Source organism: Myxocyprinus asiaticus, chromosome 8, assembly GCF_019703515.2.
Source record: "Myxocyprinus asiaticus isolate MX2 ecotype Aquarium Trade chromosome 8, UBuf_Myxa_2, whole genome shotgun sequence".
NCBI lineage: Eukaryota > Metazoa > Chordata > Actinopteri > Cypriniformes > Catostomidae > Myxocyprinus > Myxocyprinus asiaticus.
Genome location: NC_059351.1, coordinates 29790096 through 29806000, shown reverse-complemented (window position 1 = coordinate 29806000; position 15905 = coordinate 29790096). Strand labels below are relative to the sequence as shown.

General features: G+C 37.8%; 1 protein-coding gene across 3 annotated transcripts in view; it reads right to left on the bottom strand.

Annotated features, from left to right (window-relative positions):
* The window catches only part of LOC127444950 (WW domain binding protein 1-like), a 57596-nt gene that overhangs the window by 6211 nt on the left and 35480 nt on the right, over nucleotides 1–15905 (bottom strand). For 2 of the 3 annotated variants that reach the window (XM_051704629.1, XM_051704628.1), the window contains 2 exons: nucleotides 7132–7234; nucleotides 6603–6764 (listed from right to left, as the gene is read on the bottom strand). In XM_051704629.1, coding sequence (XP_051560589.1) covers nucleotides 6603–6764; nucleotides 7132–7234 — 265 coding nt within the window. Of the gene's footprint in view, nucleotides 1–6602; nucleotides 6765–7131; nucleotides 7235–11139; nucleotides 12557–15905 lie in introns of those variants that run through there. The other variant, XM_051704630.1, reaches the window with a different exon arrangement.

Genomic DNA, 15905 nt, shown 5'->3' with positions numbered 1-15905 from the left:
AAATCACATATTACTTTCATAGGCTCTCATTGGAAAAGGGCAAATGCATGTTAGAGTGATGGCAGCAGAGCAACAGCTGCTAAGACAGGATTGGTCAGAAGCGCTTTTTAGGCAGGGCTTAGCAAAGGGTCAATTAAATCAGACTTTTTCAGTTTGCACTAGGACATATCGCAAATTTTATTTGATTGTGCATTCAAACATTAATTTTCATCCAAATATGCAATATTCCATTACATTCTGCATTTTAGAGTTAATGTCATTTTTATGACTACATTCCGTAATTCCGTCCATGTTTTCTGCATACTACATGTAGTAACCGCAGTATAAGCAGACACTGATCATTGAATTATTGAAAATTAATTCATATCCTGAGGCGTGAAGGCCAAATCACCACGCTACCAACTCAGGGTGTGAATTCGTATAAAAAATTTTTTTTAAAAGTGGTCCTACCGTCATCGTTGTCTACAATTATTAACTCAAATGTCTTTGTGGTTACACAACAGCAACGTTGGAAAGAAAAAAAAAATCGTATTTTGTACTATATCAGGGGTTTTCAAAGTCTTGGACAGTAAGCCCCCCCCTCTGAGAAAATGTACAAGATCTTCACCCTCACCCCCAAAGCCCCATTTTTGGGGGATTTTTTTTCTTTCTTTCAGATTTACAAATAATAAATAACATAGCCGATACTAAATATACAGAAAAATATATATAGATATATGACAGCAGGCACATTCTGGCCACTTATTTGAAGTTTTATCAGGTATTTTCCTCTAGTGTAATATTAATCAAAAATACCCAATATTTCAGGCATTGGAGCAATTCACCAATGATGATCAACAACCTTTAATTCAGTCTGACAGACTCATTCAGCCAATATATTCAACACTGATGCGTGATTAACAGCTATAAATGTTTCTATTAATAATATGAAACCATATTCTGTATTATTTTTATTAAAACACCAGTTTGTCCTCATGAAAATGGGATTACTTAACTGTTTTTAGCCTATATCTGTGATAAACTCGCAGCACATGAGTCAGTCTCCATCTCTATGTGAAACTGCACTTGTCACAAACACATGAAGACACATCAACCCGATATCATGTTGAACTCTTAAGAATGGACATGCGTGATTTTGTTCCACATATTTTCGGATTTTCTGCGCCCTAGATAAACTTGTGCAGTGGTTTTCTATTGAGGTAACAGAAGATGTCAGTCACAACCAGAGGTGGGTAGAGTAGCCAAAAACTATACTCAAGTAAAAGTACAATTACTTTATAAAAATAAATAAATAAATAAAATAAAAAATAAAAAAAATAATAATTACTCAAGTAGAAGTAAAGGTACTAACATAAATAACTGAGTAAGAGTAAGAAAGTATCCAATTAAAAGAGTACTTTAGTAACTCGTTACTTTCACAAATTACATAACAGATGTTAACTCCCCTATATTCCATTACATAAAACACATTTAACATGTATTACAGAATTATTATTATTATTGGAAATTCTGCTATCATTCACCATCATGTTGTTCCAAACCCATATGATTTTCTTTCTTCCATGCAACACAAAGTAAATATTAGACAGAATGTTTGCCTGAGTCACTATTTACCTTCAGTTAACTTTTTTCCCTCTATATGTTGAAAGTGAATGGTGAGCAAGACTGTCAGTCCCTAACATTGCATTATGTAGAACACAAAATATGTTAGACAAAGCGTCACACTGGTTTGGAACAACATGAAGGTAGGGAAATGACAGAATATTAAATTATGGCTGAGCTATCACTTTAAAGGGGTAGTTTACACAAAAATGAAAATTCTTTCATCATTTACTCACCATCATGCCATCCCAGATGTGTATGACTTCCTTTCTTCTGCAGAACACATATTAAGATTTTTAGAACAATATTTTAGCTCTGTAGGCCAAAATTTTGATGCTCCAAAAAGCACATCAAGGCAGCATAAAAGTAATCCATAAGATTCCAGTAGTTAAATCCATATCTACTGAAGTGATATATGTGTGGGTGAGAAACAGATCAATACTTGTCATTTTTTGCTAGACAGCAGGGGCGATATGCAAAGAATGTGAATCACCAAAAACACAAGAAGAATGTGAAGGTGATCTGTTTCTCTGTTTCTCATCCACACATATCACATCGCTTCTGAACATATTGATTTAACCACTGGAGTCTTATGGATTACTTTTATGCTGACTTATGTGATTTTGTTTACCTTCAAAATGTTGCCACCCATTCACTTGCATTGTATGGACCTACGGAGCTGAGAAATTCTTCTAAAAATCTTCATTTGAGTTCAGCAGATGAAAGAAAGTCACACACATCTGGGGTGGCATGAGGGTGAGTAAATAATGATAATTAAAATTTTCGGGTGAACTATCCCTTTAAGGGCTCTTGTCAGATCAGGATGAATTTATCAATAAGAGAGGTTTGGAAACATTTCTAGTAATTATTACGGTGAAAACGTGAAAAATGTCCCACAAGTACATTATATATAATGCTGAAATATAAACCAAAGCAAGATCATGCTTTATTAATGCCTACTTTCGCTATTTCATAGCTTTTAAAGTCTTGCGTGGATTCTTATTTCAGTGTAGTTCAGAGAAAGAATTTAGATAATTAGTTCTGAACAGCAGCACCTCTGCTCTCTAAGCGCAGAGTACGCAGCCTGTGTAGGGCACCAACTCCACTCGCTGTGTCTGAAACTGCTCCCTATCCACTCTATAGTGCACTATTTCAAGTGTCCGCCAGATTGTCTGAATTCTGAATGAACCACTCATTCCCTTACTTTTTTCCACTCATTATTACTCACAATACACTCTAATGTTGAGTGAACATTTGATGTACACTCGACGACGGTTAATTGCCCACAATCCACCATGGGAAAGACGTACAAGCAGGGAGTTTCCTGCTTCCTCCACTCCTGCAATGTTTTCTTTCATGTTGAATGTATTAAATTACTCTGACAAATCATTACTTGATTAAAATACCATAACATATAGAGAGGCAAAACATAGATACATTTTTAAATGTAATCTTTATTTGATCAAATATGTTTACTCTTTATATTAACACATGGTATATATTAAAAATGATAAACAGAATGAAGATTTATTGTATTAATACATTAAGAATAACAAGGCCCAAGTATTTTAAAAGTTCATATGTGGTGATGTTTCTGTGACAGCCCAGAGATCTGACGCTTTGTGTATACGTTAGTGTCCGAATTCACTCATTTCGTTCACTCACTGCTGAGATATATTGCACTAACTGCCATTCACTATATAGGACATAGTGAACGAGTGAACGATTTCGGACACACTCTCTTCACCCTAAGATCGCCTCGCGCCCGCACATCTCTCGCCTGCGCACCTCGCTGTGCACATGCAGAAATGCTGTCTGTTCGCGCTTCAGTTGTCAATCACGCAAACAGCAGAGCCAAGGCATTTATTTACACTTAACTTGGATGTTTACATGGATTTACAATGAGCGGTACAGTTATTCCGCCTGAAGTAACTGCGACAGTTTCCAGTACCACCGCGAGGGCACGTGGTAAATGCGTAAATACTGCTCATGACATGCGGGACAAAGCGCACTGATATATTGCTGCACTGATATATTGCTGCAATGATTTTAAAATGTACACTTAAAAACTGATGTCATAAGAGCCCAGTTACAGAATCACCCTGAAAATGACCATCACATTACACAAAAAAGCCCGCGTTAGGATTAGAGCCAAAACTTACCTCAGTGTGCTGCCTTAAGTTGAAGCTGTGATTTTAATCATGAAATATCCGCTTGTCTTGTTGTTAAATTAAGGCATTGCATGATGAAACTATTCTTTTTTTCACTGTGTGGAGTGAAGAAAGTGTTTCACTTTGACGAGTTTGATGCTGCAGCACTGATGACTTGAGTCTATGACAGCAGCGCGCGCCTCTGTGTGAACTTCCGCTCTCGTAAAAGTCCCATTCAATAATCTCTCAATAAATTACGTATTAACTAAAATTAAACCCAGTGATGTAACGACAGAAACGCCACCCATTGTAAAGAAGTAAAAGTAAAAAAAATGTCATTAGAAATTTATTTGACAGAGTAAGTACCACCCACTTTTAAACCTAAAGAGTATTTTTAACAGTTACTCAAGTAAATGTAACGGAGTAAATGTAGCGCATTACTACCCACCTCTGGTCGCAACAAATGTTTAACTTATGCTATTATTTGCTCATGTCACTTACATCAGAATATCATTCCTACAGTACAAATTTAACCATGTATTATGCTGCATTTTCAAAAAAAAAAAAAAAGTAACCGGCCTTTACTCCGGTATGGTTTCTCCCTTGATATAACACATCTGCAGAGGCAGAACATGAATGATCAGATGCAGAGCGGTGTGGCTTTATAATAGATTTGCGAATGCATAGGACATGTTTTGAGCATGCACACACTCTCTCCGAGCGAGAGCAGGGAGATTTCAAAGAGCAGCGTAGTTTATTTGAGGGACTTCGGAGTGAGCGGAGAGATCCGCGCTGGCACAGCCAGTACATGGAAGCGCTCTCGTATGATCTGCATGTTGTGCTCTCAACATTAACAGTATTATAATGCCATTTATCTATGATAAATTTTTATTGTATTTATGCATCTTTTGATTTTACTTGGTGAAATCATCAATCTCCGTGGCTCCCTTGACATGCTCTGGTGCCCCCCTGGGAAGGCGCACCTCCCAGTTTGAAATCCGTGGTACTCTATCAATACTTAAAACTATTTAGTCGGAGCAAAGCAGAGATAACAGCAGATGAGCAGAGGAAGTATGTGACAGGGATTCGTTCATGACAGTTAACCGTTTCACAATGCGTAGCCATCGGCAGTGACAAAATTATTCAAATTTGTGTATTTGACTCTTATTCCAAGTCCCGATCGTTAACATGTTTTTGTACATGAAACAAAAACCTTGTTAGCAACAGTGTCAAACTGATTTATTATATTAAAATATTTCCCCAGGACAAATAATTATTTTCCAGGACATTTAGGTATTTTTCCAAATTTTCCATGAATTTTCCATGACTGGAAAACTGCATTGCAAAATTACAGGTTTTCCAGGATGCATGGGAACCCTGACCCGATGTAGTTATCGTCATGTGAGGTGTTTGCTGTGTGACCTATGGATCTTTTGTTTTAATCTACCCATGCCGATTAGACGAATTATAGTTCACTGTGTACTCTGAGTCATTGAAATGTATGTATTGTTTGACATTATTGACTACAGTATACAGGCACTGCTTAATGAAGTAATGGCCAAGATAAACAAACAAAAAACTACCAAAGAGACATCCATCACAAACATTTGCTATACGACAAATGCCTATAAGAATAGAAATACTGTCTAAGTACTGTCATTTTGATAAAGGCATAGCCTGTTTATTTACTCTAAAATGTGCTTGCAAATTAACTGGATCAGCATAAATTTTTTTTTTTTTTTTTTTTTTATATTATGTTGTGCAACTTCTTGTCTGGTGTGTGACCAGTTAGAGCTGATGTCTGTACAGGATGTTTACTTTAGAGCAGTTAAAGGAGTTTCACTACTGAGCTGACAATTCAAAATTTACATTAAAATAAACAGCGCACAGTATATCATGCATGCATTAAAGTATGTTTTACTGGGATTGCTTTGCATTTGCCACCTAATGCAGTGATTCTCAACTGGTGGGTCATTACTCAAAAATAGGCTGCAGTTTGTTCTGATAGGGTTGTGGATTGAAAAGAAAAATAATTCTAAATGCAAATAATATAATGCAACAAAGCATATAATCATGCATAGTTAGGATAACAAAACACTGTAAATAGCCTTTTTTCTTAATCTTTTTGGATTTTCTCTCATTTTCTCCCCAATCTGGAATGCCCAATTCCCAATGCGCTCCAAAACCTCATGGTGGCGTAGTGACTCACCTCAATCCAGGTGGCGGAGGACGAATCTCAGTTGCCTTCGTGTCTGAGACCATCAATTCATGCATCTTATCACGTGGCTTGTTGAGCGTGTTACTGTGGAGACCTAGCACATGTTGAGGAATCACGCTATTCTCTGCAGCATCCACGCACAACTCACCACGTGCCCCACCGAGACTGACAACCACATTATAGCGACAACGAGGAGGTTAACCCAACGTGACTCTACTCACCTTAGCAACCGGGCCAATTGTTTGCTTGGGAAGCCTGACTGGAGTCACTCAGCATGCCCTGGATTCGAACTTGCGACTCCAGGTGTGGTAGTCAGCGTCTTAACTTGCTGAGCTACCCAGACCCCCAATAGACTTTTCTTAATTAATAAACCATTAACAAAACTGTGCAGGGAAATAAATTATAAACCAGACTACATTAAATACTGGTTCACTTGCAGCGAGAATAAACTAAAATTTCTTTTGTGCAGTGAATTATTGGCTGTGGAAAACATTAAAACTATTCAAATTTAGGAGACATTAAGACATTTTGTGGGAGGTCTAGTTGGAAAATTGCTGCTGTTGTTCTCTGAATGCATTACTACTAAAAATAGCACCCATTTAAGGGAATTTAAATAACAGAGATGATCTTACTTAAGTAAAAGGGGAGAGAGGAGTAGTTGTGAACCTCTCTGTAGGCAATGAGGTTAATTTCACGTTGTCGTTGTTGCTGCTGTAGACGGTGTTTGGTGCGACGGTGATGACAAACACAGCAGCAGCTCAGGAGGAAGATGATGGCCCACACCAGCCAGAACCCTGAAGAAAAAACATGGAAAGCATAGAAACCAAACATAAATATTCGGTTACAAAATAAAAGTGTTAAATGTCTTTGTACTCTACACTTCTACATAAAACCTGACTAATTCCTCTAAAGCCACAGCTAAATTGGCATGAATGGTCACACTTTTCGCATAAGGATTTGCAAGACTCATGTCACTCTTACTCATAGTTCGTAGGGGTCTGAGCATCTTAAACCCAATTTGCTTCCTGTGCAGCAACCTATACCCACCATTTCAGCCTCTACTCTGTTTAGGTCTTTTGAGCCTCTAATGAATTCCTATGAAACATGGAGCCTGATATCAATCAAGGTGACATGAATATGTGTGGCAGAACATATACTTACACCAGAGTTCATAGTAGCTGCTACAGCACTGGGACTCTCCACAGCAGTGCCCTGTCTCACACACATAGCTTTTGTTGTTCACACCTTCACAGTGAAGTACCTGCTGAAGATACAAGATAAAATCAGTTTTCTTTGACTCGTTGATTCAGCACATCTCTCTAGAACAACAAATAATTCCTAACAAAAAATGTTGTAAGTGCAACTGAAGGGATTTAATTTATTTCAGAAATCAAAATAGAAAAGTTTTAGACATAGTACCATTGCAAAACCATGTTTCAGGCACCACGGTATTTTTGAAGAACCATGGAATACTGTGTAAATACCACAGTTTATGAAGATTGTAACCATTCAGTACCATGGTAAATATGTACCAGTAACATGGTATATAGTCATTTGGGCCATGATATTTCCATCTGATACCATCACTGTATTATGGCAGCACCACAGTAATTGTTGCAAATGCAACTGTTTTTAAATCATAGAAAAATGTATAATATTCAGCTTATCCCACGGTTACCACACCAACAAATTTTTCCATTTTTTGTCTAAAGGCATTTTCAGGTTTCATCCCTAAAATGCTTGTCAACCTACTTTTTTACACCATGGATCCAGCATTTTGTTTAGATTAGGGATGCGATTGTACGGTTTCACTATTAACCACGATTAAAAATGTCAGTTAATTTAACCGTAAAAATTTTTTAATTTATGGTTAAAAACCGTTAAATGTTTTATACGTTGTAAAAATATTATGTATAAATATACGAGTCTAAGAAATACATCCACTAACACGTTCAACTGTGATATGATATGAATTTTTACCTCAGTTCTTGCATAATTAGAAAATATTCTAATAATCTTAAACCGGTTAAATGTGTTCATTTTTTCTCATACGGTAATCTAACAGTCAAAAACTCACACCGCGGCATCCCTAGTTTAGATACAGCCCAAGTCGTTGCTAGTTCCAAAGAGTCACCCAAGCCTCAGTTACTAGGGATGAGACTACAAGGTTCTCACAATTTGGTTCGATGTACGATATGAGGTTCACGATTCGATATAATCTCATTCCAGTCCAACAAAACTTAGCCGAAATGACCATGTATAACAGCAAATTGTTTTTTTTGTTTGGTTTGTGTGAAAAATTAAGCAAAATGCACATCAAAATAAAGTTCTCTTATACACAATATAATGTTCAAAGTTCAAATAGAGTTTCTCATATACCTTTCTCTATCACAAAAGATCCAAATCAAATAAACCCAAAAATTGTGGGTACATTCAGGCTGATTATGTGCAGTACCAGCAACATTTTTGTTTGTCATCATTGTCATAAAACTGTAAGAATTCTATATTCTATCAATTAATATTAAGTCCTGCAATTGCATATATAATAATAATAATAATAATAATAGAGTTGTCACTATTTGAAATGTAAAATATTCATTTAGATTACATTCATTTGTATTACAAGCGCTAAACTGGTACTGTCTGTCTTTAAGGATGGTGGCACTTCAACGAGCGTCTTGCACAGAAGTGTTTTGATTCAGCCCACATTGAAGAGAGAGGGGTCACACTGATTCTTTACTGCATCCACAATATGTGTAATTAGAATTAATGATTCTTTTTACTTTTTGATCAACAACTGACTGTAAAGAAAAATTCTCATAAATCGACAAGTCAGTGGGTTGTCTGAACAACTAGTCGGTGTTAAGGAACCCATGTATAATTAGGCTCTGTTGTGTTTACGTGACCCAAATCAGACCCGTTTCAGAGGGATGGCCGCAAAGTGCAGCACTCAGTAACTACAGGATATTCAATAAAAGACAGGCTAAATAACTAAAATCTTATTGCACAAAATTAAGAAATTAGAAAGGCTCTACTACCGAGTGGCACAAAACCCAAATGCGCATCCTGTACGCAGAATGACATGCTTCAATGTACCTGGAGTGCTTCAGGGCGATCTTTGCCGTGCATTCAAAAGCGTATAACTGTAAGATTGTTGTGTACCCGCATCTGGTTCTCGATATCAAGAAGTTTAAACCTTTTTCACTGCAACTATTTATTTAAATTGTCAGACAGAATCAGTAAAAGACTTTAATCTCTCCACAACACCTCACAAATATGGAAGCATTACTCACAGCAGAGGATTTAACATCTGACAGTGATCGTCTTGAAATGTATCGTTGTTCATGAGGCGCTTTGATGGCTGTAGCAGCAGCAATGCATAAAACTAAAGTATTAAAGAGACAAAATTCTTGCAGAGAGTTTTACGGTCATCAGTTATACGGCTACGAGCAATGCGTCTTTCAATTTGAGAACTGCATCTTCCATTAAAACGACCACAAAAAATATTAATGTTAATAGTCGATGCCACCAATCGACTAGTCAGTTGTTGGAAGACAAGTTGATTAGTTGACCACTGTGGCACATCCCTAATTTTAACACATTATTCAATGAAAGTGGAGTGCATGGATCTAATCTGTGAGAATAATGGACTGTTAAGCAGTTTTAAACAAAACAAGGTGATTTTTCAGGTTAAGTACTGAAATTTCTAAAAGTTAAATTCAAGCACTTTAAGCACTTCAAAGACTTAGTGTGAATCCTGCAAACAGTATAGGAAAAACCTACAGGGAGATTTTGCTGTTTGATGGGTCATTTAATTTGATAAAATGGACAGAAAATAATGTTGCACATTTTTAAAAGTTTTACCTCAATATGCTTTGTCATTTATTTTGGTTCACAATATTTCAAAATTCAACATATACTTTAGATTTAGCATGATTGTCATTAAGATTTAAAGAGCACCTATTATGATTTTGTTTTAAAGGTCTCATACAATAGATTTACATGCATCCAAGGTCAAAAAACACTTTAATTTGCTCATTTAAATTGCAGCATTACCTTTTATTCCCCAGTGTCAAAAAAACGACTCGTTTCATTCTAAACTCCTCCTTTCAGAGAGCCTACTCTGCTCTGATTGGTCAGATGTCCCAGTATGTTGTGATTGGTCTAACGCTTAGTGTAGTGATTGAGGGTGGGTCAAAGCTGTTCGCGAGCAGCCAGTGAAGACCAGAGGCAGGTTTTTTGTTACCAAATTACGTAGGTTAGTACAGGAAGTAAGTCTGGAATTACTAACGACTCGTTTCAGGTGTTCAGAATCGGTTCTTTCTTTTGGGAGTCAATAACTCCATTTGTCATGCACTTTGATTTTTTTAAACTTTGTAGACATTCACAAACAGCTATATAATACACTACATGAAAGGTAATATTTGAAAACCATAATAGGTGCTCTTTAACATAGCACAGCCGATGTCTTTGTTTTACTTGGTTATTTTGTTATGATAGGCTGTATGGCTCACTGAAATAACTGATATGGAACCGAAATGCAGTGAAGACCTGGAAAAATTCATAACTGTGCATTTACTGAAAAATAATCAACACCTTAGAATGCCTGTCAAACAATCAGAACCAAGCATTCAATATTCATTCAATCAAGCAGTCAATATTTACTATAAAACACACATTTGTGTGCAATTGATGTTTTATAGTAACTAGGTTAACGGTCTGAGTAAAATAATACAACACATAGGATGTCATGTACAAATAAGGCTAAATCAAACAAATTTTTAAAAAAAACAAACATTTCATGGTCTAAAAGAGACAACACCAGACCGCCACACAAAAGAACAACTACCTGAAAAGCAAATATATTATCATGATAAAGATTAGCCAACATCTTTAGTAGTGCATAAACACAAGACAGTGTTGTGCACCGCCAAATCTAAAGTTACAGAACTTTCAGTCAACTCCCTCTTTCTTTAAGTAAATCCAGTTATCCATTAAACAATAGACACCCTGGTACCCTCAGAAAAAAAAAAAAAAAAAAAAAAAGACAACAGGTAGAGCAGAACAAAACAAGCATAAACCTTTAACAGGTAGGCACAATATGCATGTTTGTTTCCTTTGATATCTGTTAATGAATAATTGAGAAAGTTAGGTGATCCAGTTCACTACCATTGTTTTCTCCAGGCGCAGTGCAGACTATTCCAGTCTTTCCGCCTTGTGCGAGTCCTTTCAGTGCAATGGTCCTGATACACTTGAGAGGAACAGGATGAGACACACACACACACAGTACTGAGATAGGGACAACAGAGATTGGTCTACGGAAAATTCCAAGCAGCAGAGGAGTGTAAGGACCAAAAAGGAGGGCTTTATAGTGAAATGCTCCCCCCGTGTGTATAATTCTGACTTGAGTAGACAGAACAAAATCAATTGAGTATGTGGCAAAAAACATAATGTTCTGTTCCCAATGTCAATGAATGTTCTGGACTAACAATTTGAGCAGAAATGAAGTGTTATCCAGTTGATGGGAGATTTTATTTATAACCAAACCAATGTTTCACCACTCAGGCCTTTATCAGGGTTCCTGATAAGCTGCACAGAAATGGCAAAAAACTTGTTTGTTCATGAAGTTTCACCAGACTAACTACATAAAGTTAGTTTTTTTGAATTTATACAAAAGCAACACTTCATCTTTTTGCTGTTGAATCCCCCCCGACTGAATTTACTGAGCTTCAGAGATGTGCTTCTCATGTGGCACTTTGTTCAAATCAGGGACAATGGAAAAAGTTCTGTAAACTTGTGCATGTATGTATACGCTTTAACCGGCAAAGTTTAAAAACCCTGTTTTAGCGCAGCGGTTGACTGATAGGTATAACGTTCCCTCTAGAACTCCTTGGTTTCACCACACTTAAGCATGTTGAGACAAAAAAATCTATCATATAAGCCTACTATCATGAATATGCCAATATAATGGATGCTATGCCCCTGAATGTAGCTCTAGTTCAGGGGTCGGCAACCTTTTTGACATGGAGTGCCATTTTTTTTTTCCTGGTTAATGGCTGTGCCGACGTCCACCCCTACACCCTTGCTGTTGTTCTGGGATTGATTTGCACTTTTCAAACCAAACTACGTTCATCTCTAAGAGACAGAATGTGTCTCCCTCCTGATCGGTATGATGGCTGCATGGTCCCTTGGTGTTTATACTTGCATACTATTGTTTGTACAGATGAACGTGGTACCTACATTTGGAAATTGCTCCCAAAGATGAACCAGACTTGTGGAGGTCCACAGTTTTTCCCTGAGGTCTTGGCTGATTTCTTTTCATTTTCCCATGATGTCAATCAAAGAGGCACTGCGTTTCAAGGTAGGCCTTAAAATACATCCACAGGTTCACCTCCAATTAAGTACACCTCCTATCAGAAGCTAATTGGCTAACTGTCCAAAGGCTTGACATCATTTTCTGGAATTTTACAAGCTGTTTGAAGGCACAGTTATCTTAGTATATGTAAACTTCTGACCCACTGGAATTGTGATAGTCAATTAAATGTGAAACAATCTGTATGTAAACAATTGTTGGAAAAATTACTTGTGTCATGCACAAAGTAGATGTCCTAAACCACTTGCCAAAACTATAGTTTGCTAATATTAATCTGTGGAGTGGTGAAAAAATGAGTTTTAATGACTTTAATCTAAGTGTATGTAAACTTCTGACTTCAACTGTATATGACGTTTTTTGCACCTGCATTCCAGTCTACAGCTTGATGTAATCCTTCCTCATGATCACACAGCGTGTTTTCATCAGCTGAATGAGAGGCTAAACACTATTAAAGTGTGACGAGTCTTGCACTGCGTGTGCAAGCCATTCGCGCATCACAAGCTGATCAACTTTTTAACCTTTTTCGGTGAATCGCACCTGCAAAATCCTAAAACTTTATTTCCAGGTGTAATGTATATTTTGAATAGACTCAGATTTTCATGTTTTCTCTTTTAACTGTTTAATGTAATTTTGAGTGTAACCATGGTTTAAGGAGGGTGTACCTGTGGGAGCCACGTGACACCATGCGAAGGGCAGACGTGTGAGACAGCTCTACGCACTTTGCTAATTTTTTTATAAATTCTTTTCATGATATAATCTGGTGAAATTCGATTCACCCAGTTACACATTTGCTGTTTGAGGTAAACATGGCAAAGAAGTAAAAATACTCGGGCTCTGGGGACATTAAAAGACACTTGCGGGTTCAAGATGAAAGCCCAGACAGGCCTGTGGATCGGAGACTCGATTTGGATGGCGTGGCGGGAGAAGGAATCCAGCGTCAACTGTCCAACATGTCGGTGATGTTGACGAAGGTACTTGCAGACTTGGAGGATCTCGCTGAAATACGTCGATCAATTACAGTGATGGAGTTATTCACAAGAGTGACAGATGTTGAGAAACGAATCGATTATTTGGAGTCATCAGAGAGGGAATTAGCCGCTAATCCACCCGCGACCAAAGTTAATTTGGAACGTGTTCTTGAAAAGCTTGAAGATCTTGAGAATTGAAGCCGCAGGAATAACATTTGAATTGTTGGAATTCCTGAGCATGAGGAGGGCAGAGATATGGTGAAATTCCTAGACAAGCTTTTCCCGAGTCTGCTCGACATAACAGGCCACAAGCTGGAAATCGAGCTCACAGATCTGCTGAGGGAGGAAGGCCCCGATCGATTCTGGCCAAATTTTTGAGATCATCCGATAAAGATCTCGTGTTGCGTCAGGCGAGGAGCAAAGGAAAGCTTTCTTGGAAGAATCACATTATTTTCTTGTTCCCGGACTTTGCGAACTCGACGAGAGAAATGCGATCAGTTTAAGGAATGCAAGAAACTCTCTGATGTTTCCAGCCAGACTGAGAATAAACACCAAGGATGGCAGCAAAGTTTACATGTCCCAATCAGGCAATGTCTTTTATTTAAACAATGGGTGAGTAACCATTGGGTGTTTTTCTTGTGAGTGGATTGACTCACTGTACATACTCTGGCTTTCAGAGGAAGCTGGGTGCCATTTTTGTTTCTTTTTGCGTTGGCTCCACCAAGCGGCTGGAGTTTGTTTTGTTTTGTGGATTAACACTTTTCCTTAAAGAAACTTTTGCATTGACGGAAGATCGCATTTACAATGAAGTTCCCCGGCAGATTGAGTATAGACACTTCGGATGACCGCAAAATATCTACATGCCCACACAAAGGATGTCTTTTATAAAGTTGGCGGACTATAAAAATCATGGGATATACTTTTATGCGGCCTCCGAGTGAATTGACTCTTGACCATCCGAGGAACCGGGATGCGTGTTCAGTTTCCTTTTGTGCTGGTTCCGCCTAGCGGTTGGAGCTTGTTTTGTTAAATAACACTACTTCGGGACATTTATAGATGAATCTGTCAGTTCCTTGTGCTTATACCTCCTGTTGGCTGGAGTATGATTTGTGGAGTATTTTCGTGGGACACTGGAATGATTACGTCATCTGCTGCACTCATCAGTTGGCTCACTGAAGATTCATTTGTCTGTCCGAGGAAAATGAACGGCTTTATATCGGCTGGAATTTGTGTGAAGGAACACATCTTTGAGACAGTTCTGTGAATCTACACGTTCTTTGTGTATATTCTGCCTATTGGCTGGGGTTTGTTTTACAAAATATTTGATGTTATGTAATTTTGCCTTACAAATTTGTGAGGCAAAATTGAGCAATCTAATGGCAAAGTTGTCGCGGGGGCTCTCGTAGGCGTACATGGACTCTGAGTTTAAAGGGATTGACGCTGGTTGGCGCTTTCATGCGCGGGGTTAATGCGCACGTTTTTCTTTTTTCTGTTTGTTTTGTTCGGGGGGAAAGTTCAGGGTTTTATTGTTGCATTAATGTTGAAATTTGGTCTTCATAATTTTGTTTTTGGCACACAATTTATTTTTTCTGTTATATCAAAATCTCAAATGTTAATGAGATTACTATCTCTCTCCACATGGAATGTGAATGGGTTGGGGCACCCCATAAAAAGAAGGAAGGTTATTTCTTTTCTTAAACGCAAGAAATATGATATAGTGTTTCTTCAAGAAACGCATCTTTCCCCGCAGGAAGCTGAAACATTTGGGAAGATATGGGGTGGACATGTTTTCTTTAGTGTTGGCTCAAGTAAGAGCAAGGGAGTCATTATACTGATAGACATCTACAATTCAAATGTCTCAAACAGTTTAATGATAAATTAGGAAGAGTCATTATTGTTTTAGCAGAAATTCAGGGGCAAAGTCTGATTTTGTTTAATATTTACGCACCTAACGCTGATGATCAGGGCTTTTTTGTAGATCTTGAAGGGATGTTGCAATTCGCTGGCACCCCTCATGATACAATTTTGGGAGGAGACTTTAATCTTTTGATGGATTCAGTCCTTGATCATAGTGAAGCAAAAGTGTGTAAGCCCCCTAGAGCAACATTGATGCTTCACAGGATGTGTAAAAATCTTGGTCTTACAGATATTTGGAGACTTTTGAACCCATCTGGTAGAGACTATACATTTTTTTCATCAGTCCATAAGATTTATTCTAGAATAGAATCCCTCATTTCATCTGTTGTTGATTGCTTAATTGGAAACATTTTAGTCTTGGATCACGCCCTGGTGAGTTTAGAGGTGTTGCCACATACAGAGAAAAAGAAATCATATAGTTGGTGCCTTAATGTATCCCTTTTGCAAAATCCTGATTTCCAACAAATGTTAAAAGACTGAAATCAGTGTTTAAATGGAGACCAACTGGTCCTCGGTATCCTCTGTGGGCGTGGCTTGGGAGGCAATTAAGACGGTTCTTAAGGGTCGGATCATGCCTCATTCATCAAAAAATCCAAAGCACGAGAACTCGGAGTTGGAAGGAAATATTACAAGTGCAGAGGCAGAGCTGAAGCGCCGTATGTCATCTGATGGCTTCA